General features: G+C 36.0%; 3 protein-coding genes across 4 annotated transcripts; 1 reads left to right on the top strand and 2 right to left on the bottom strand.

Moving 5' to 3' along the window:
• Positions 1-1,260: 1,260 nt before the first annotated feature.
• On the top strand, positions 1,261-3,226 carry LOC132169265 (protein neprosin-like). Its single transcript, XM_059580327.1, has 5 exons — positions 1,261-1,416; positions 1,704-1,796; positions 1,882-2,058; positions 2,159-2,317; positions 2,819-3,226. The coding sequence occupies exons 1-5, from the start codon at positions 1,261-1,263 to the stop codon at positions 3,224-3,226; spliced, it is 993 nt and encodes a 330-aa protein (XP_059436310.1).
• Positions 3,227-6,023: 2,797 nt separating this feature from the next.
• On the bottom strand, positions 6,024-6,482 carry LOC132169264 (receptor homology region, transmembrane domain- and RING domain-containing protein 1-like). The gene has a single exon (XM_059580326.1). The coding sequence runs from the start codon at positions 6,480-6,482 to the stop codon at positions 6,024-6,026; it is 459 nt and encodes a 152-aa protein (XP_059436309.1).
• A 6,347-nt stretch (positions 6,483-12,829) lies between these two features.
• Positions 12,830-21,036, bottom strand: LOC132171795 (protein SUPPRESSOR OF FRI 4-like). 2 transcript variants are annotated; one of them, XM_059583196.1, is made up of 7 exons: positions 20,683-21,035; positions 18,843-18,943; positions 15,738-15,864; positions 15,084-15,508; positions 14,120-14,274; positions 13,986-14,039; positions 12,830-13,247 (listed from the first exon to the last, which is right to left on the bottom strand). In XM_059583196.1, the coding sequence occupies exons 1-7, from the start codon at positions 20,874-20,876 to the stop codon at positions 13,176-13,178; spliced, it is 1,128 nt and encodes a 375-aa protein (XP_059439179.1). In that variant the 5' UTR covers positions 20,877-21,035; the 3' UTR covers positions 12,830-13,175. The 2 variants fall into 2 exon arrangements, with proteins under 2 accessions (XP_059439179.1, XP_059439178.1); XM_059583195.1 differs by lacking the exon at positions 12,830-13,247 and having other exon boundaries at positions 13,706-14,039; positions 20,683-21,036.
• Between the last annotated feature and the right edge of the window lie 263 nt (positions 21,037-21,299).

The following is a 21,299-nucleotide window of genomic DNA, read 5'->3' as shown; positions in this document are numbered from 1 at the left end:
TGAAAGTTCCTAATGCTACCAAGGTCTTCCTGTGGCGGGCATGTGCGGATATTTTACCGACCAAGGAAAAATTAATGCAGCGGAAGGTTGTGGCTGAAAATATGTGTCTGTTTTGCCTTAAGGAGAAGGAGACTGTGGCGCACATTCTATGGGAATGCTCCTCCTCTTCGGACGTGTGGGGGGTTTGTGATCCAAAGATCCAAATATCCAGGTTGGTGGGGCTGGAGTTCATTGACGTGGTGGCTCAGTTATTAATGAAGTGCAGTGAAGAGGAAATGTCTCTTTTTGCTTTGGTTGCAAAACGCATCTGGGCACGTCGTAACTCTGTGTTGCATGGGGGGGGAATTTGCAAATCCAAATAAGATTGTTCAAGAAGCAAGGCTGACCCGGGACCAGTTATGCTTTGCCAACGATAAGGCAGTGGAACTGAGTGAATCAGATCCTGCAGTAAGGACAGCTAAGACCAAGTGGAGGCCACCTGCTGAGGGGACCTACAAAGCCAACTGGGATGTGGCGATTGATAGGAAAAATTCCTGCCTGGGATGTGGAGTGATCATACGGGATTATCAGGGTGCCGTCATTGCTGCTCAAAGTAAGAAAATTCCCATCCTCCAAGAACCAGCAGTTGCGGAAGCCACGGCAGCTCGTGAGGCTGTGGAGTTTTGTAGGGACGTGGGTCTTCAAGAAGTTATCATGGAGGGGGATTCGCTACAGGTTGTTCAAGCATTCATGGATCCTGGAGCTAATTTCATATTTTACGGTCAGGTGATAGAGGATGCCAAGACAATTCTGGGGAGAATGAGGATATGGATGTGTTGCCATGTAAAGAGGGAAGCAAATATGGCAGCTCATGAACTGGCAAAGTTCGGACTGTCATGCTCCTCGGAACAAGTTTGGTTGGAGGAAATTCCGGAATGTATTATCTCTATTGTAACTTTAGAGCAGTCTACTCTGTCATGTTAGAGCTATGCTCTTGATAATTTCTTCAATGGAATAATATTTTTCAAAAAAAAAAAAAAAAAAAATTAGAATCATCTGTCATTATTGTTTGGTCAATTGGAATAGGATCCTAATTCATTCGAATTTGGTAATCCTATAAATTCTGTAATTGATACAGTTTTTATGTTTTTCCTTTTCTTTTCGATAGAGTCATTATTTTTGGGAAATCCTACAAATTTTGTAATTAATGCAGTTTGTATATACCATCTATATATACATACGTGACAAACTCGGATTTGGCAAACCATTTTGTCGAGGGCAATGGCTTTAAGGGTGGACATAATAGTTTTCTTCCTTTGCTTTATCTGTGTTAGCAACAATTTAACTGAAGCGGACTGGGGATTATCTACAAAGGAAGAGTTGGAATTCAAGAAGCAATTTCTAAATCTTGAGAAGTTTGCAATTAAAAGCATTCAAGTAAGATTTCTGGAAGTTACTCCTTAATTTTATTAAGTCCTTTTTATTCATTTTTTCTAAGTAAATTTTATATATTATGCCAATAATATTGTTATGACCAAGTTGATAATTAATGATAAAAATCAAATTATCTATCCTAGCATTTCTGCGTAGGAGATGGAGAGTACGTAGTGTGCCTATATATGCTCAAGCCATATTTAATTGTTATAATATTGTTTTTATCCTAATTATAACCATAACGATTTGTTGACTTTTTAATCTGCATTAATTTAATTTGACATCTACAGATAGGAGATGGAGACATATATGATTGTATTGATTTCTACAAACAACCTGGCTTTAATCATCCATTTTGGAAGAATACTACATATGAGGTTGAAGTACTATTCATTATTGAAACCTATTTCTTTTACAATCTCATCTCCTATCATTGATATCGTTCTAACTTTTAGTGTATTATTACAGATGAAACGTAAGTTGTTTGTAGAAGGAAGGGGAACCAATGCGAATTCACCATTAAATACTAGGTTTAAAGGCGTAGGTTGTCCTTATGGAACAGTTCCGATTAGAAGAGTCAATAAAGATGACTTGGGAAGAGCCAAAATGCATCCGACGAATATTGATGAAGAACCTGGACATCATGTAAGTTTCATTTCTTGCATGTGCTTAGCAACAAAAAATACTTGTTTCATTTTTTTTTTTTTTTTTTTGTCCTTTAATCTACCATATTGTTGTCATGTAGTATGCAATACTTCGAACAAAAGATGATCCCAATAGAAAGCTTGATGGAATTGAATCTTACTTTCGCTTATTTAACCCAAGAGGAATCATTGGATCCCAGTATAGTGCATTCCGGATGACATTATCAAACGGTCTTGACAGCATAAAAACAGGTTTCACGGTACTTCTCTAATGTGAAATAGTTTTTCATTTGTCATGATTTTTTCCTTTATCCCAACATAAAAAGTAATATGGATTGGGGTAAATTTCCTTTCAGGTAAATCCTTTATTGTTCAAAGACAACAAGACCCGGCTATTTACTCACGTAACGGTGGGTTTAGTAGATAACTATGTCGAGTAATTTTTTTTTTTTAAAAAAAAAAAATGAAAGTATTTATATTTTATATTTTTATTGATAAAAAGAAAAACCACTTGTATTCCGTGAACTTTATCAGATCGATGGAAGAATACAATGTTTTAATCAAGATTGTCCCGGATATGTACAAATCAATTCTAACATACCTCTAGGCTGGACCTGCCCCGATGCCCATCCAGAACGAAAGGCAATAAAATTGCGAATCAATAAGGTAAGAAAATTAATATGTGCATGGAAAAATAAATAGCCATAAATATATGTTCTTATAATCGAATACTATTTGTTTTTCTTTCTTCCTCATGGCAGGGAATATGTGACGGACCAAATTCAACAAAATGCCTATGGACATTGTACTTTGATGATGAGAATTTTGTAGTTGGTTTTTGGCCCCCAACATTATTTAGCAAATTAAGTGAGTTCGCAAATCAAGCTGATTGGGGAGGAGAAGTTTATAGTCCATTGGACCAACCTAGTCCTCCAATGGGCACTGGCAAACTTCCGCGTCAACAGGATTGGGACACAATAGATTTAGCTCATAGTCGGCGTATTGCATGTGCATATGAGAATGCGAAATTTCTTTTTTCAAATCCAATTGATACAGAGTTGTATAAATCTGATCAAAATGCATACAATATTATAGATGTTGGATATGATGGTGAATATTGGGGACGTACGATTTTATATGATGGTCCTGGTGGAATCAAAGGAGCTTGACTTGTATTTTAAGGTCTCATTTTCAAAATATTAATTACTTTCAAATTATTAATATTGGATGTGACCATAACCATTTTGTTATTATACCATTACCATGATTGTGTAACTTGTGTTCACCTGCATTTGCATGTGTAATTTTTGTGTGGAATGCACTTTTTATTAAGAAGCATAATCTCTGGGAATAGAATGATTTTGAATTTTTTTTTTTAATTCTTTTTTCTAGCTTTAATTTAAATACATTTCCATTGTTGTCTTAATTTCCCCTTTTTTTAGCTCATTTTTTCATTTATTAAAATTTGGTTTATTCTTTTACTTAAAATCCCAATACAACCTAGAAAAGACTCTTACTTGCCAACTGAATGGAATTATGGAAGACATGAATATAATTTTTTTTTTTTTCTAGGAAAGTTGAAGATTCCCTTGATTAGCAAAGAAAAGCACAAAAGCATAAGAAGGAAAAGTCCTCATATCATGTTCCCAAGGGGTAGCTCAATCGACTGGGGATCGCGCCTTATGAAGCAGATGTCATTAGTTCGAATCCCATCTCCCCCTCTTGTGTGGACATTTAAAAAAAAATAATAATAATAAAAAATAAAAAAAAAAATAAAAAATGGAAGTCCCCATATCATCAATACGGTGGGCTTTTAAATCCATTACATTGAAGTTGACCATTCGGCTAGGAGGAGAATCGTTTAGTATAAGGCAACAATAGGTATAGGAGAAGCCAACGATAGGTAGAACCATGCATGCCGGTGGACTAGGTTGTTTATGTCATGACATTGTGCGAGGCTGAAAAATTACTCTTGGGCATCATTATTTGTGCATTTGCATAAACTCTTTGGGAACCACTAGAGGTATTAGCAAAAATGTAACCTAAGGCGTAATAAGGCTAATGAACTTTTTTTCCCAAATGCCCAAAAGGTTTTTCATGGATTAATGGTTGATGCTTCACAAGCAGAGGCAAATGGTCGCCTCTTGGGAAGAACCTTGATTCGGAAGAGGCAAATTAAGAGTGGTCAAAATTGATGTTGATCGATATATATAGCAGACTCATGAATCATGTATCGACCAAATGCAATAAATCATGTAGCAAGTGGGCTTTTATTGAAATTCGGACAGCCAATTGTAGTGAATCCTAATCCATGGCAATGAACATTGTATTAGGGCTAATAAAATGGCATCACAATGTTAAGGTAAGAAGTTTGTTATAATTCAATTGTTCTCAATCCTATGAACCTTTTATTTTCATACGAGTTCTTCTATAATTTGGCTCATAATGAACTGTAGTGATTTATCTTTATGGGAACAATTGAACTAATGAAAAGATAATGTTATGAATTAAGGGAAAAGAAATGGAGGAAGTCACAATGACAGGCTATTCAAGGGTGGACCAACCTCTAAGTACAAATATTTGATTCATAATCTTTTTTAATTGATAATAACTTCTATAGGGACTTGGAACATATCTGGTTCTTTGTGCCATCCAATAAGAAATAGATACTCCTGTCTATTGCACCAAATGAGAGAGACGAAAACACAACTTTAACCAATCCTACAAACACACCAAATGAGGAAGAAGAATACAGAACTGACCAGCAATGGAGAACCCAGCAAGCCAAAACTTTCCAAAAACAAAAACTATTCTTCTCTGCTTCATAGTCAATATTTGATTTATCATTTACTAACCAACAACTATGGAAGATCTCATAAAAAAATTAAATTACACAAAAAAAAATATATATCAATTTTCACAAAAAGATCGATCTGAGCTATATATTATAACTCCTTGATTTGTGTCAAATCTCTATTGAATTTATTCTCAATAGTGAAACTAGAACTTTAGGTGGGACAAAACTAAAAAGTTTATAATTGGGGACTGCCTTAGCATGGGGGCTCTTTTAGGTTCTAAGAACCAATGAGATCTGAAAAGGAAATTGACACTTATTTCTCAACGATGCATGACTTTTGGTGTGCATATTGGACCAAACCAACCCTAAGGGTATTATAGGTTTACATCAACTTCTCTCACTATTGGCGGTCGTGGTAATTAATCCAGTTGTCTTAAGGAAACTCTCAAGTTGTTAGGCACACACTAGGGGCGTGGGTTCAAATCTCACAATGAAAATTTCAACATTACTCGAGGTGAGAATTAGAACTAAGGCCTCAATTTCAGCAAATGCTAGTATCTTCTCACTTTTTTTCTTTCTTTCTTTCTGCTTTTCTTTTTTTTTCTTCTAATTGCTAGTATGATCTTCTAACTTAATGATGAATTATGGAGATTTATTGGATAATACAGCACAGAGAACATCTTCAATTGTATAAGAAGACCCTCACAACCACCATGACTTCTCTGCAGTTAGCTCCTTTGAGAACACATATATACCAGCCGGAAACTTGAACTGTAAGGCAGCCCTCTTGTTGGATTTACTTGACTGTCAATGCATTTCTGTGTTAGAATCATGTACTGCATGTCTGTTTGGATGAAGTTAAAACTTTACCTTTATCAAACTCGAAAGAATCTAAACTTCCTTAAAACCTAACAAATTATCCTATTACGTGTTTATGAAATCATTCAAGTTATAACATTTGACTATACATTATTTGATAGAAGATATGGATATTCGTTGTTGATTATTGACGAGATCCCTTGTAAATGGAAATTAAAACACATCTTTAATTAGTATTATATTTCATTTTAATATCAAAAGGTTACTATAAGCTTTCAAGTAGTATATATAGGTTTTTTCTTTTACAAAGTTCTGTAAGCAAAAGCTTTACAAATAAAACCTCTAATTAATTATCTGACTTCCCATGCATTATTATTGCCAAAATTATGGCGGCAATCTGGACAAGTCATGCTCCCTGAAGCGACCAACTCTCTAAGACACTGCCGGTGGTATATGTGTCCACACGGCAGCATCCGGAGATGCTCCCCATCGGCAAATTCCGTCAGGCAGATGCTGCACTCTGTGGCTCCAAACCCGGATTCCCCACCAGGAACAAAAGTGAAAACAGGGAACCTTTGTATCATAGCAGCCACTGGATCCACATGGCAGAAGCGGTGCCACAAAAAGAGTAGTAGGAAAAGAACTAGGGTAATGCCTATCAAGATAGCCATATAAGCGGCAAACACCCAAAGGCTAGAATCATTCCACTTATCGTCATGATCATGATGATGCTTATTTTCCTCATCATCATTTGCTTGCACTCCGGCGTAAGCAAAGAAACAAATGGAGCAAATAATATGAATCTGCATGCAAATTATATATATATATATGTTAGATATATAATATATTTTTTCCATTTAGTGTATAAGTCACATTAGAATTAGGCATATGATATCTACACATGCATATGGGTCGTTTAAAGAATGACCTACATATATACATGCTTTGGTTGCTCTAGAAGTCTAATGTAATTTATATGGTACAATATATATAACTTGAAGCCAATCAAATTGAAAATTATATATAATATCTTAGGATGCGTTTGGGATTGCGATTTCGCAAGAATAATCTGTGTTTTTAAAAGATATTGTAAAACGTAAAGCGTTTGGCATTGCTATTTAAAAAGCACTTAATTTAAAATAGGAAAAAAATCTGCGATATCAATAAACAAGCTAAGGGGTGCTTATTTGAAAAAGTGCAAATTTAAACCAAAATCATGAATTCGCATAACAAATATTTAATAAAAAAATATTTTTTAACATGTTTTACTAAAGGCCTTTACGATTTTAAAAAGTAGCGATTTTAAAAACGCTATTTTTAAAATCGCACTTATTGAAACCGCATGCAATCCCAAACGAACCCTAAGATAGAGAGCTAAAATTCTAGATATATATAAATACTTGGGAATTAACAATTAGCAGGGATTACTGAAATCAAAGCCTAAAATATTCAGGTTATAATAGTAGCCATTTCGTAGGAGCTAGGTACATTAAAGAGTTAAGTGCAAACTGTCCAGATCGAACTAGTTTAAGTGAGATAGGTCTTGATCAATGTTGGATCTTGTAAATATAAAGGTGATACGAGGAAAGTAATATTAATCCTTACCCATTACAAATGCATTTATTTAAATTCGATCAAAATTTAAATAATGATTTATAGGGTACGTAACAGAAAATTTTTGAAGTTAGTATTTATCTTACATTAAAGTGTTTTATGTGCTTAACTTAATTTGTTTTGATAAAATGTACGTTCATTGTTAACTAATATTTTTCTATTTGTTTTTCCCTTTTCAGGGCACGAAGCAAGTAAACTAGGTGGCATGGCAAGAAAGCATATACTAAGTTGGAGGAACTATCACATGCATGCACACATTAATTTGCATGTTATGTTTAAAATGCCTTGGGACAAAGGGAGATACATTATGATACTTCGTTTTGATTAATGTTTCGATTTTACATTTTTCGTAATTAATTCTTCATCATTTTCATTTAGTGTAATTGTAATTGCTTTGGACTTTCTACTAAGTTCGTTTACGCCTTCGTTACAATTGAGGATCAATTTAAAAAAAAAAAAAAAATTATGTTTATTACAAAAAGAAAAGAAAAAGAATAAAGTCAGTTTTTTTACTTAAATAAGTAGTTAGTAAATGAATATTGGAGAATACATCATTAATAATACAATGGGAGAGAGAAGAACGTACCAAAGTATGAGCACGCACCAAAGTAAGAGCCATCTGAGAGGAGCAATCACCGATACGATGATTTGATATACTCTACAATGTTAATGAGAGTATATGAAATTATATATATTCAAAACTCAAAATTAGGACAAAAATGATATATATATATATAAAGCTATACTATTCTCTCTTACAAAATGTTCAAATTTTATAGTTCTCATAAAAATTTGATTTATAATTTACTGATTTTCAAAAACTAATTAGAATATTAATTAAGGATATCAAACAAAATGAACCAATAACAAACAAAAAAGAACTAGAAAAAATGAGTTAAGGGTCGGGTTTTTGGTAAAAATAAATAGTTTATGTCAAATTAGAGGATCGTAAAATTAGGCAAAAGCCTATCGGCATGTCATGATAATTTCACATTGATTGTCATTCTCGCTCCAAACACAAACATCAAGAAGTTATGGCTTGGCTTAAAGGTGAAGACAGATTCTAGGTTCTAACAGAGTTTTCAACTATCATCGTCAAAAGGAAAGATCGGGCCCTCAACCGGCAAAACCATTTTTGTTTTTTCTTAATGAAATGGACCTGGCAGAGCTGAAGGCCTGCTTGGTTCCGCCCGCAATCCCAATGGATTCCTTTTTATTGGGCTGAACCAAATGGGTGGGTCCAGCCTTTTTAAAAACTAAATTAGGCCTAGACTGGGCTGAATCAAATGAGTCGGCCTACCTTTTTTAAAAGACATAATTAGAAAACCGGGCTGGGCCTTCTCAGGTAATAACTACGTACCCATCTACATGACCCGAATTAGCTTATTTCACCCTCCCCGCCGGCACTTACACGCGGCCGGCACCGGCGGCCACATGACACCCAACCCATGCCTTGCACGGCATCGATCATGTCACTGTGCGCAATGCCGGTCTTTGTCGAGGAGGTTCGGTTCTGTGACTAGGAGGTGCCCATTCTTTGTGATGTGATTGGTGAGTTCACTGCTTTCGAAGGTAATATCAGAAAAATGCAAAGACAGAATAAGCTGCATTTATGGCGATTCATGGTGAAATATATTTTGTGGGCTTAGCCCGAAAGAAACTATGGATCGAAGATCGAACAAATTGCAACCAAAAGAGAAGAAGACATGCTAATTAAAGAAGATTAAAAGAAGAAAGAGATTCATGGTGAAAGAAAGTGAATCTCACCTTGATATCTTTGCACAACACACAGCGCTTTCACTTGGCTAGTTCCCTTTAGGATCGATCATCTGAGAAGCATTTGGGAGAACTCCATGTAAATCAGAAACTTTATAGAGAATGAGAAATGCTTTAAATACAAGAGGGCTGGTTTTTTTTGGAAAGACATGGACTGGACGCTTAAAACTCTACCAGCAAAGCTATTAAAGCTTGAAAGAAATGTGTACATTTTTAAAAGAACGTGTAGCGGAAGAAGAAGCTCATTACTAAAAAAGTAAGCATCCACTTGACTAAAATGGAAAATTTCAGGTTTTTGTTTTGTTTGTAATTATTGAAGTTATTCCTCGTCAAATGAGAAATACTAGTACATGCATGTGCTTCTCTCTTCTGCATCTGTCTTTTATTGATTAATACAAATTGATATGGTTCTCTGAGAGGCCAATATTGCACATAATGTTCTATGTTCCATAAGTTGTTGATCATTTAATTAATTAGTTCGACGTGGAAAAAAAAAAAAACAACTGATTTTTGCCATGGAGGGATAACCAGTAGTTGTCTTCCACTATTTTTTTTCTGCCATTTCTGGCTATGTTAATGGCAGTTCCACGTATCTTTTTTGGCAAATGGTGAGGTGGAGTCTGGATAGATCATTAATGGCTAGCTGATATATATTGCATGCATAACTTTCACTCTAAATAATGCCTGTACCAAGGTTTGGCATGCACGGCTAGCTGTTGTAATTGGTAATTACTATTAAACCCTTTAAGAGTGGGCTAGCTGGGATCATTGGGATAAATTATGAAATTAAAATAACCTAGTAAAAAAAACGAATAAAAAAGAAAAACAATATATATATATATCATACCCATGCAACTAAAAGTTATCTTGATGTCTTCCATTCAGTTGGTAAGTAAGAGTCTTTTTTCGGTTGCATTATATTGGGATTTAAGTAATATATATATCATGAATGAGAAATTGAGCTGGAAAAATGGAAAATTAAGACAAAAATGAAAAATGTAGTGAAATTAAAGCTAAAAAATAAAATAATAATAATAATAATAATAATTTTATTCTCGATCGTCCGATCGAAGATAATGCTTCCTAATAAAAGGTGCATTCCACCATGTATTAAATAAATGCAACCCACTTCCATGTGAGTAGAACGTAAGTGATCAGTAACAAACTACCTATATATATATATATGGTCACATATATAGAACATTAATTATTTGAGAAAACTGATTATTATGAAAATTGGACGTTAAATTAATACAACTCAAGCTAGCTATTTTGATTCCACCAGGACCATCATATCCTATAAAATAACACGTCCCCAAAATTCATCACGATATATATCCGTCCAATATCTAGAATATTGTATGCATGAGAGTCAGATGTATTATACAACTTCGTATCAATTGGATTGACAAAACTAAATTTTGCATTTTCATATATATGCACATGCAATACTCCGGCTACGAGCCGCATATCTTGTGTTCCATTCTCACCAATGCGGTAAATAGTAATTTAATATATGGTAAATCATTATAAATATGGTAAATAGTAATTTAATAAATAATGTTCAAAATTTGAATAGATGTTTTCGGTATAATATGCTAAGAAGTTTAGGCAATCGTGATAATATGAATTGTCCCCCAAAGTAGAAATCTAATAGCATTAAATTAGAAATTAGAGATAAGGTGCTAGAAAAAAAACATAGTATTTGATGAAATTCCGCAATTTGGTTATCTATCAAAAAAAATAAAAATAAAAAATAACGCTAGATGTCCTCTCCATGTCTCTCTTTTTCTAATTTTTTTTTTTTTTTTTTTTTTTTGGAAATAATAAGATTTGTATTATCATAAGAAAATTAATTGATAGAGTTTTGTTTCTCGATCAAAATTACATCACGGATACACGGAGAAATTTCTTCCAACCATATCCTATCCATGACTTGTTTCTTGCTGCCTACGCTAACTCATCGGCTGAACCTGCTCTGGAAAACCCAAAAAAAGTAACAAAGTAGATGAGCCAATGAACCTGCAAAGTAAGTTAACTCAGATTTAGTATATGGGTGATGGGTAAAAGTAAAGCTATACTATTCTCTCTTACAAAATCTTCAAAAAATTTACTTCTTATGAAATTTTTGATTAAATAGAATATTAATAAAGGATAATAAACAAAAATGAACAAAAAAAAGGTAATATGCTATTATCAATCACAAACAAAAAAGAACGAGAAAAATAAAGTTAAGGGTCACGTTTTTGGTTAAAAACACTTTATATCAGATTAATGGATAGCAAAATGAGGCAAAATTCTATCAACAAGTCATGATAACCTCACATTGACCGTCATTTTGAATCCAAACACAAATACCAACGAGTTATGGCTCTAGAATTGTGGGATTTAGGAATCACCTGAAACCCACGGCCCATAGAGGGTCCCAAAGATGAACCAACAGGACTCAACAAGCTAAGACCCACCATGAACTTTTCAACACGCTCTTAAAATTTTTATTGATAAATTTACTAATCATGTAAGGAAATTGAAGGACTCATGTAGAACCTAGGAATCTCCTAAAAGCCCACGACATACAAAGGGCCCGAATAGACTTGCCTCCAGCACATCAAAGGAGCCTAATACCCAATGGACCTAGAGCCATTACCCTTCCGGCACACTTCAGAAAACTCTAGAATATTCTACATGCTTGTATATAAGGCCAAAGATACACATTTTTTACTATTCCACAACTCTATCAATAATGCTCTTCTTACCAAATCTGCTATCTCTCTCACCCCTTACTTAAACATCCAAGTTCCTCCAACCCTCAAGTCTAACGAGCTTCTGACATCTTCCACCTCTTTTGTAGATAAAATTCCTTCCTAGAAGGTGACTTAAGGCCATTACCAGTTCCATACACCAACAAGAACAACCGAAGTTCAAAACCTCTCCCATTGCCATTTTGCGTGGAAGCCATTTCAGCATTTTAGCTAACTTGGGTGAAGTTCTTGCATTCTATGGACATAAATTTATTTGAAAAGTACTACACAGTGCATCAGGAAGACATTTTGGAACATGTATCATCACTTCATTGAAAACAATATATCTTTATTCTCTCCTATAAACTGATTGCCTGGAGTATGCTGTTAGCTTCTTAGGGATAAGACTAATCAGCATAGTATAGAAGAATGGGAAGAAAAATGCTGCAGTTCAATGGCCAAAATGCTAGGGACGTAACTCAAAAAGGAAAGATAGGCTAAAGCCGCTAAACCAATTGCGTCGGCTAGGAAATTATATTATGAAGTCAAGCTATTTCTACATCCATTTTAATTCACTTCTTTGTATCTTCATTTACTCCGTTGAAATTCACGTAATTCATTTTTGGAAACACAATTATCACCCTTGAACTTTGATGTAAGTATCAATTTATATAGTCTGAATAATTTAGCCCCTTCACATTATGTTTATGACAACCCAATGTTTTATCAAGTTCAAAAAATAAAAAATAAAACATAAAGACCCTCTTCTGTGTTCAGATAGAATTGAAACAGATACTCCTCAAGAGCAATCTCTATGCCCAGATCTAAAATATATTCCTTTAAGCAACCGGCAATCCCATTGTTCTATTAATCTATTTTATGGGTATTTTTTTATTTCTGAACAAATAGCATTAATGAAGATCAAAGTAGAAAGATGATAGAAATCCTACTACTGACATTAGACTAACAAAAATCAATGCCAAGACCACAGAAGAGAGAGAGAGAGAGAGAGAGAGAGAGAGAGAGAGAGAGAAGGCTATCTCTTCGTTAATATTAAAAGACAAGGGAGCAAGTAATTGTTTACAAAGATCCAATGATACATATGTATCCAGAGGGCTCAATTAGATGCGATGTCAAGAGGGGTTCAAGACTAGATCCTAAAACGTTTAACCCAAAATTAAAGAGAAAAAATTGTTATTGCAACTTCTCTGGAGACCCCTCCCATTTCATAATTAACAAAATTTACTGCTCCAACCTCTCTTGCAAAGAATACAGCACAAATAAATGTTGAGCGGGTGAGAATGAAGACCAGGGCTGCGTCTTGTACTTCAATGCATCGACAGAAATGATTCACCATGGCCTCCATTTCATCTAAAAGGCCATTCGACCAGCAAGCCTGCTTTCCGATATTCTTCTGTCTATGGCTGCATCAATTGAGCTCATCTGCAACATATAATCACAATAGGGATGATCAGAAAGGAACCCTCACTGTCAACCCCTTGGACAAACCAGATACGTCATAAAGCTTGGTCCTAAGCAAGATATACCAAACTTTGCAGAAGAAGCTGACCTGGCCAAGTCTGAATTCACTGTTCGATCATAAAACAAATTGTACGAATACGCAAAAATCTGATGGGTAAGATCTTGTTCCACCCAAAACCCCACATTTCGGAATCAAGCATAGGGAGAATGAATAACAACAGGTAAATTCAAATTTTAAAAGAGAAAATACATACAAATTGTTCTTAACTGACTACAAATGCTAGTTGAAGAATCCTGGAGTTGATTCCAGCAAGCTTGACAAAATTGTTTTTTTGATAAGTAGCTAGCTTGACAAAATTGTAATTACTAATTACCAGCAAAAATAATGTAAGTACCTACTTGCATTTTTCGATGCCCAACAAGGGTGGTGTCATTGCGTGCAAACCGAAGATGGCAGTTTATATGCCCATCAACCGAATGGGTGGGAAGAAGAAAAATGGAACAATTAAATGGTTTAACATATTCTTAACCAAGTGTGTTGTTCTTTTAAAGAGGAAGCAATTGAAGATTCATACAGAAAATACCTCTAAATAGGAAAGAAAGCGTAAAGAATTGAATCTGAAAACACGAAAAGTAAAGCCTACCCATTGGGTTAGATGCGAAACCAACTCCATATATGAAAGAGGTAGTATAACTTACCTGGCTAGTTTCATCATGCACCTGATACTTCGTTAGGGACATTCTTCTTTCCTCCTGCAATAACCAGATGTACCAATTTAGCAATGATAATAGTCAAAAGCATCCATAATGGGCATTTGGAGAAAACAACTAACCATGGACATTGCCTCATCATCCCAAACTAGATAGACTTCATTAGTGGCTGGCTGGGTAGCAGGAGCTTTGTTTGCAATTACTGGGGGTGGTCCAATTGAAGGACCACCAGTATTTGGACCAGATGCATAAGAATGTGAATTGCTCAACGGCCCACCTAATGTAAGTTCAAAAAAATACATTAAATTACAGAGATTCACAAAATCAACATAATTATAAACTATGAAGACACCAATTAGGAGTGAGATGTATTTTTGGGCAAGTCCACACCAAAGCAGCCAAACACCTAGTTATCAAAGTTCAACTTCTTGACATGGAATCCGGTGAAAATTACCCAGCCACCTTATAACCAAAACAAACCAAATTGAAGTAGCATTGTGGCCCAACTAATGCACAACAGCAGCAAAGTTATTCCTATCGTAATAGTTGGTTGATTTCACATTTAATAGGTGATGATTTTGTAGGTATATGTGTAGACACATGCACACGCATGTGCACAGGCGCGCGCGCACACACACACATATATACACAGAGAGAGAGAGTCAAACTCATAATGGAATAACAGTATTTAGATAGATTTCTTGTAGATATAATTAAATAAAACAAAGGAGATACCAATTTTTGACTCCTATGTATGGCATTGTTAAGTCTCCAAACTAAGAGATACAAGGTAGCGGTTCAATTAAACATGATTGAATACACACGATTGTTTCCACCAATGTAAATTAACATCTAGCCATGCCAATACCACTCAAACCACATGCCTATATATTATGACATAATTTCATGATTAATCGTTTATTTTCAATTTATTTTAATCACAACCTAACAATTTATTACAGTATTCTGAAATTTTTGTAAAACTCAATTCGAGACCTATTTCCAAAATCAACCACTATGAGAATCGATAGAAAGCCAGAATTGAAAAAACCAATTTGCAGAAATCAATTGTAAAACATATCCAACCTGGAATGTTAGGTGCTTGGTAGTTACTTGTCACCAAAGCATTAGCACCTGAATGTGGATCAATTGAGCCTTTATGTTCTGCTGGAGAGCTTGACATAATACTTGTTGAAAGCATAGGAGCAGAAAAAGGTGAACTTTGAGTAGGTATATTATTGTTCACAATAACAGGGAACAATGGTTGTGATACAGGGGCAGAAGGGGTGGACACGGGCAGTCCTGGAGGAGTTATCTGTGAAGGCTGTAGTGCAGATGATGCGGGTGACTGCAAAGGAGGCCTCGCATTCTGCACAGGAAACAATGGTTGTTGTGCGTAACCCAATGGGGGAGGAGGAGGAACTGAAACTGCTGGATGCTGTGGGTACCAGGGCTGGGGACGAGGTGGAATTGGCCAAGCAGCAGGAGGCACTGGCATTGCAGAACTGTAACTGTAACCAAAGCCCCCAAAGAAAAGAAAAATAATCAAAATGTGAGCTAATCATGTATGCATTAATCACATATCTTGCAAAGCACAGAACACTGTTTTTTGCTTTTTTTCTACAAACCACCATGAAAAGTGAAAATTTTGAGAATGCGGGATCTACTTCACTAGAGACCAAATGCAGCATAATTGTGTAGCATAAAAATCTTGGGAGAAAAATCTAATAGAAAACATACATTGGCTGAATTAATCCCAAAGTAGATTGAGGAGGATATCCAATGCCCAATGATCCTGGCACAACACCGCCAACGAGTGGGGTGGATGGGATATCCAATTTAGCTGCTTTTGATGCAGCCTCTTCTTCTGCAAAAAAGTCATGAATGTCAGAAGGTAATCATAGTCTATTACTGGGTTTAACTTCCTAAATGCAACATCTTCAAACTCACCGCTAATGTGTAAAAAGAACCTCACTATTTGGAACATTTTAATACTGGATGTAATTTGACGAAAAGGAAAGATACACATGGTAATAACTAATCAAATGCACAAAAGAATTATTTCCTCTGAAACCACAACTGCAAACTATAGGGTCATTTTGCCTGAGAGCAAATGAACTGATTTGTAGTTTGGGAGTTGCAATTTCTTATAATTTTCCCGTCTTTTTATTGCGAATGTTGGTGTACACTGGGATAGGCTACTACTAAAATAGAGGAGAAGGGAAGGAGATGAAGCTCCCATCAACCTTTAGTGTCACCAATTGTTTAGCAGGTGCTTCCCTACCACCATCCTCTTAAAAATTTCACCACCCCCACATGAATGGATTCATGAGTTGATAGTTGGAGTACCGTTTGCCCCTTTCAAAATGCATCCTCCTTTCAAACTGAGCAGCTGACCAAGACATGCTTCCTAATCTTTCAGCCCAATAAACTGAAGGGTCATTCCAATTTAAATGTTATATAGGACCTGGAACACCAAACTACGGCATGCTCCTTCTACATATATGGGGATGAGTTCTTCGGCTGGTTAACATACCCACCTTTTAACCCAAAAACACATTACTCAATCATTTATATTCGCATAACCTAGGACCAGACCGGACCTTTCAATACCCACACAAAATCACACATCTCAAGTAGGGTCAGCTCAGTTATTGAATTGCCCTTGACTAGATTTTGCGCTAAACGTAAACCACATGCTATGTTCATATGTGACCCCTTACTGCCTAATTTCTAACGTAATAAGGCCTCCCACAACCAAGCCACAACAATAACAATTATCAAAGAAGTATTTTGAGAATAGAGAAGAAAACTGAGAGAGAGAGAGAGAGAACAAGAACATTATGTTTCAGATGGAAAACCAAGCACTGTGGAAGAAATTTTTTTTTTTTTTTTGATAACGTAGGAGAACTTTACTCAGATTAATTGCACGTCGCAAACGCATACTATACAACAATCCTCACCATTAATCAAACTCCTACGTGTAACTGACCCCACCCGCCAGAACCAGTTACCAGGTAATCCAGGAACTTTCACCCCTAACGGATTAAGCAGTTTATCCTCATGCCCAGGAGGAAAACAACAACAACAATGTGTACAAGTCTGCCAAGCTAACAAAAGCTTTCTGCGAAAGAATTATTTGCCAATGGGCTACAGAGAACCAAGAAAAGATTTTGCAGTGCAACGATCCCATGTAAATGGGAAAAAAAAAGTATCAAAACTCAAGCAATAAATATCAATTTCAACCATCTTACAGAAGTTCCAAGATACAGAAACATCACAGAATATAGCAATTGTGTTAATACTGGAATTTACATAAAGAAATAATTACAGAAATTGTGAATAAAACAAGGAAATTCTTGAATTAACTTTTTCAGCTCTTAAATTACATTATAGAGCATGCTTTAGTATCATATTCCTAAAAATTGTTATATCTATGATAATTCACAATGTTATATAGTACATGCAAAAATAAAATAAAACTGTTGATTAATATATTGATGATATAACTCAATAACATTTCACTAATACATTCAACCATTCATGATTGGATATCATATTTAGATATAAACCATTACTATTAGAAATCAGTGTCAGTGATCTTATTAGATGACGGCACTACCACATAGGCAATCCTAATTAAGAATAACCAAAATCAGAGCTATAACCACAAAGTGCTATTGCAACTATTTAAATGGGCTTTATCAAGGTATAAGATTATTTCAATTGGCTCTAACCTACAAGGCGGACTTTTTTTTTTTTTGATAAGTAAAAAGATGAATTAAAGAGCGCAGAGGGGCGCAACCCAAGTACACAGGGTGTATACAAGAGAGCGACTAAGAGGAAGAAAAAGAAGAAGAAAACATAAAAAGAAAGTCAGGGAAGCTAATCACTATAGGCGCTAGCCATCCAGCAGTCCAAGTGAAAAGAGTGTACAAGAAAAAGTGTACAATGTCCTCTATATTCCTAGATGAGTCCTCGAAACATCTAGCATTTCTCTCACTCCAGATGCACCACATGAGGCAAAGAGGAACCATCTTCCACACAACAGCACTGCGAGACTTGCCACCCACCCACCAAGAAGCATACAACTCCCTAACACAACCAGGCATCACCCAACACAAACCAAACCGAGAGAACACGGCATTCCACAAGATACGCGCAACCCCACAATGAAGAAAGAGATGATCAACTGACTCCCCATCCGATTCACACATGCAACAACGATTTACCACTACAATACCTCTCTTCCGAACATTATCCAATGTTAGAGTCTTCCCAAGCACGGCCGTCCAAACAAAGAAAGCCACTCTTGAAGGAACCTTAGTGCGCCAAATACTTTTCCATGGGAAAGGGATGGGATTTGTAGAAGCAAGGATCTTGTAATAAGATCTTACCTACAAGGCGGACTTATAACACAAGGCCTGCGAAACTGTGCTAAAAGCAAGCAGCAAACAAAACAGGAAAGCTACCCTATTCTTACGCAGAAATAGGAGATTTAAGTACTAAACCCAATCCATTCAATTGGAGACTTGAGCAATTCCTATTTTTGATAAACGACTTGAGCAATCCCTATTACATATCAAATGCTTGCCCTTGATTTTGCAACCCATGAATCCAGTTTGAAAACCCAAGTATTCCAAAGAAAATGCTTAACATTTCATAGGCTTAATCAGCCAACAGCTAAGTTCCAAATTTAAGATTTGATGGTACAACATAAGAGGAAAATATAGGAGAAAGAATAGGTTTCCCAATCACTATAATTATGATAATGCAAAGTACACTAAAAATGTAGAAAGCAACGAGATAATAACATATTTTTCCACGTTTTTAAAGGATCCTCACCTTCCTCTCCATAGTGAGCAGCCAAGACATCAGGTGGGATTCCTTGCATTCCATATATTTCAATATCTGTGGACTCTCTACCAGGTTTTGCATTGGGAACTCTGCAAAAAACAACATTATCATCACAAAAAGGATCAGTAGAATGGCAACATAATTGACCAGAGACAGCTTAACAGTTTCAAAAGATAACTAAAAAACCAATGTAAGGTATCTTCATAGAAATACTCAAACCTTTACCAACAAAAACCTATGGTGGCCATCTCCAGTTCTATTCCTCAATTCCACAAAACACCCATTCACAACTACCATAAGTGTTAATTTCTGAAGCAACCCATTGTTCTTGGTTGTTTCATACTAATTTAATGTTACTTCCTCCTCTCCAATGCATGCCCCAGATACATATTTAAACAAACAATGTCGAAGCAGCCAATACCAGCCCACGTACAACCAACAATTAACCATAAAAATATTCCTACTTCCCTAGATAATTAAATAACTTCCGACTGTACCCCTTTTTTTTTATACAAGTAATCGAAGTGTGATGAAAAATGGAGATTGGAATTGGCTGCCAGCTAGGCCGGAAGAGCTGGTTGCAATTCAAAGCCGTTTGTCTCTAGCGGATTTGGGTGTTCATGATATGCCAATTTGGCAGCCTTTAAAGAACCACAAATATTCTTGTAGGGACACATGGGAGGCTCTTAGAGAGAAGTTTCCTAAAGTTGGATGGCATAAACTGGTATGGTTTTCTTTTGCTATTCATAGACACTCTTTCTTCCTATGGCTGGCTATTATAGGGGGCTTATGTACTGGGGATAGGTTGCTAAGTTAGGGTATGGTGGAGGATATGAAGTGCGTATTTTGTCACCATACTATTGAAAGTAGGGAGCATTTATTTTTTGAGTGTGATTGGAGTAAGAGGTTATGGAAAGAAGTGATGCTTAAAAGTTTGGTTAGTCCTATTTGGCTCGATTGGGATGAGGTGGTGAGGGAAGGCATGGAAGGGGAAAATTTTGCAATGCACTGTGTGTAAATTGGCTTTTGGGGGCAACTGTGTATCACATATGGAAGCACCAGAATAGTATTAAATTTTGCAACAGGGTGAATTCTGAGGAGCACATATTACAGCTTATTTGTTGGGAGATTAGTACAAGAATCATGGGGAAGGGCAAAGGAAATTTTAAGCATACTATTGAAAATGTCAAGATTTGTGAGAATTGGAGCAGTCCTCTAAGTATCTTGGTTCAAAATGGGTGACAAAACTCTTTTTTTTCTTTAATGGGTGGTAGTATTTTTTTTAGCTTGTGATTTTTTTGTAGGAGACCATTTGTAATTGTTTGAGTTGGGTTTGGTTTTTCGTTGTTTGATGTAAAGAACTGAGTTTCCAGCTAAACAAAAAAAGAAGTATCATTAAAAGCGAATAGCACTACTCAGGTACACGGACAAACACCTAGGTAGGAGGAGGAAAAAGAACAGGAAATATGAAAACTAAGCACCAAAGGAGCTACAATTGCAGCTGTCCAAAGATAAACAATAGAAAAGATAAAAGAATCCCGCTTTCATTATCTTGCACCCAAGACTAATCGAGTTAAAAGCTACAATTTTGACAAACACAACTTGATCGATTAAAACCCCCAATAACTCGTACAACCAAGAAAAATAAAACTTTACAAAAAATCAACTAATAGGGCAGTTCAACACCGATTCCAAGAGACCCCAAATCAATTAGAGCCCAAATTTTCTCGTTAAAGGCACTATTTGGCCATTCAAATAAAACCCTTTTTAGAGCAGATCATGTGTGTGCGTGTGTAATTAGGGTTTGGTAAGAAAGAATGGAATTTACTTGGTGACGGACTCCTTGTGAACCTGGAGGACGTGTATGGCCATGCCCCCGGCGGTGGAGAGCTTCTTGTGACAGACATGGCACTTGAAGTGCTTGGCCTTCTGGTGCTGCACCAGAATCTTCTCGTCCTCAAACTCCCTGTCGCAGTAGTAACACCACACCTTCGACGACGCTCTCTTCTTCTTCTTTCCCATTTTGTTCCTTCCCTTCTCTTCTCTTCTCTTCTCCTTCTCCTTCTCCGATTTCAATGATCAACGCGTCCAATTTAGGGATTTGGGGTGCGTCTCTGAGTCCCTCTCTCTGCTATTCGCCCTTCGGCAAAGACAAACTAGTTAATGTATCCACAAAAGCAAGGGATTTATGGAGGTGATTTTATTTTATATTTTATTTCCTTACTTTTTACTATTCCATCTCTGACCCGGAGAAGGATTTCTCGCTGGAGCTGCGTTTCATGGGTCCCAGTTTAGAGTACATGTATACTTTATAACAGGATTCTGCCACGTCAGCATGTTCAACCTTGTCCCACGTAGATATATCATATTTTATTTTATTTATTCTTTAAAGTTCCAAAATTAGGTTAAGTTTTCACACAAAATTCATTTGGCTATAAGTTCTCT

This window comes from Corylus avellana, chromosome ca2 (assembly GCF_901000735.1).
Source record: "Corylus avellana chromosome ca2, CavTom2PMs-1.0".
Lineage (NCBI taxonomy): Eukaryota > Viridiplantae > Streptophyta > Magnoliopsida > Fagales > Betulaceae > Corylus > Corylus avellana.
The sequence above is the reverse complement of the archived record's forward strand: the minus strand, read 5'-3'. Positions and strand labels throughout refer to the sequence as shown.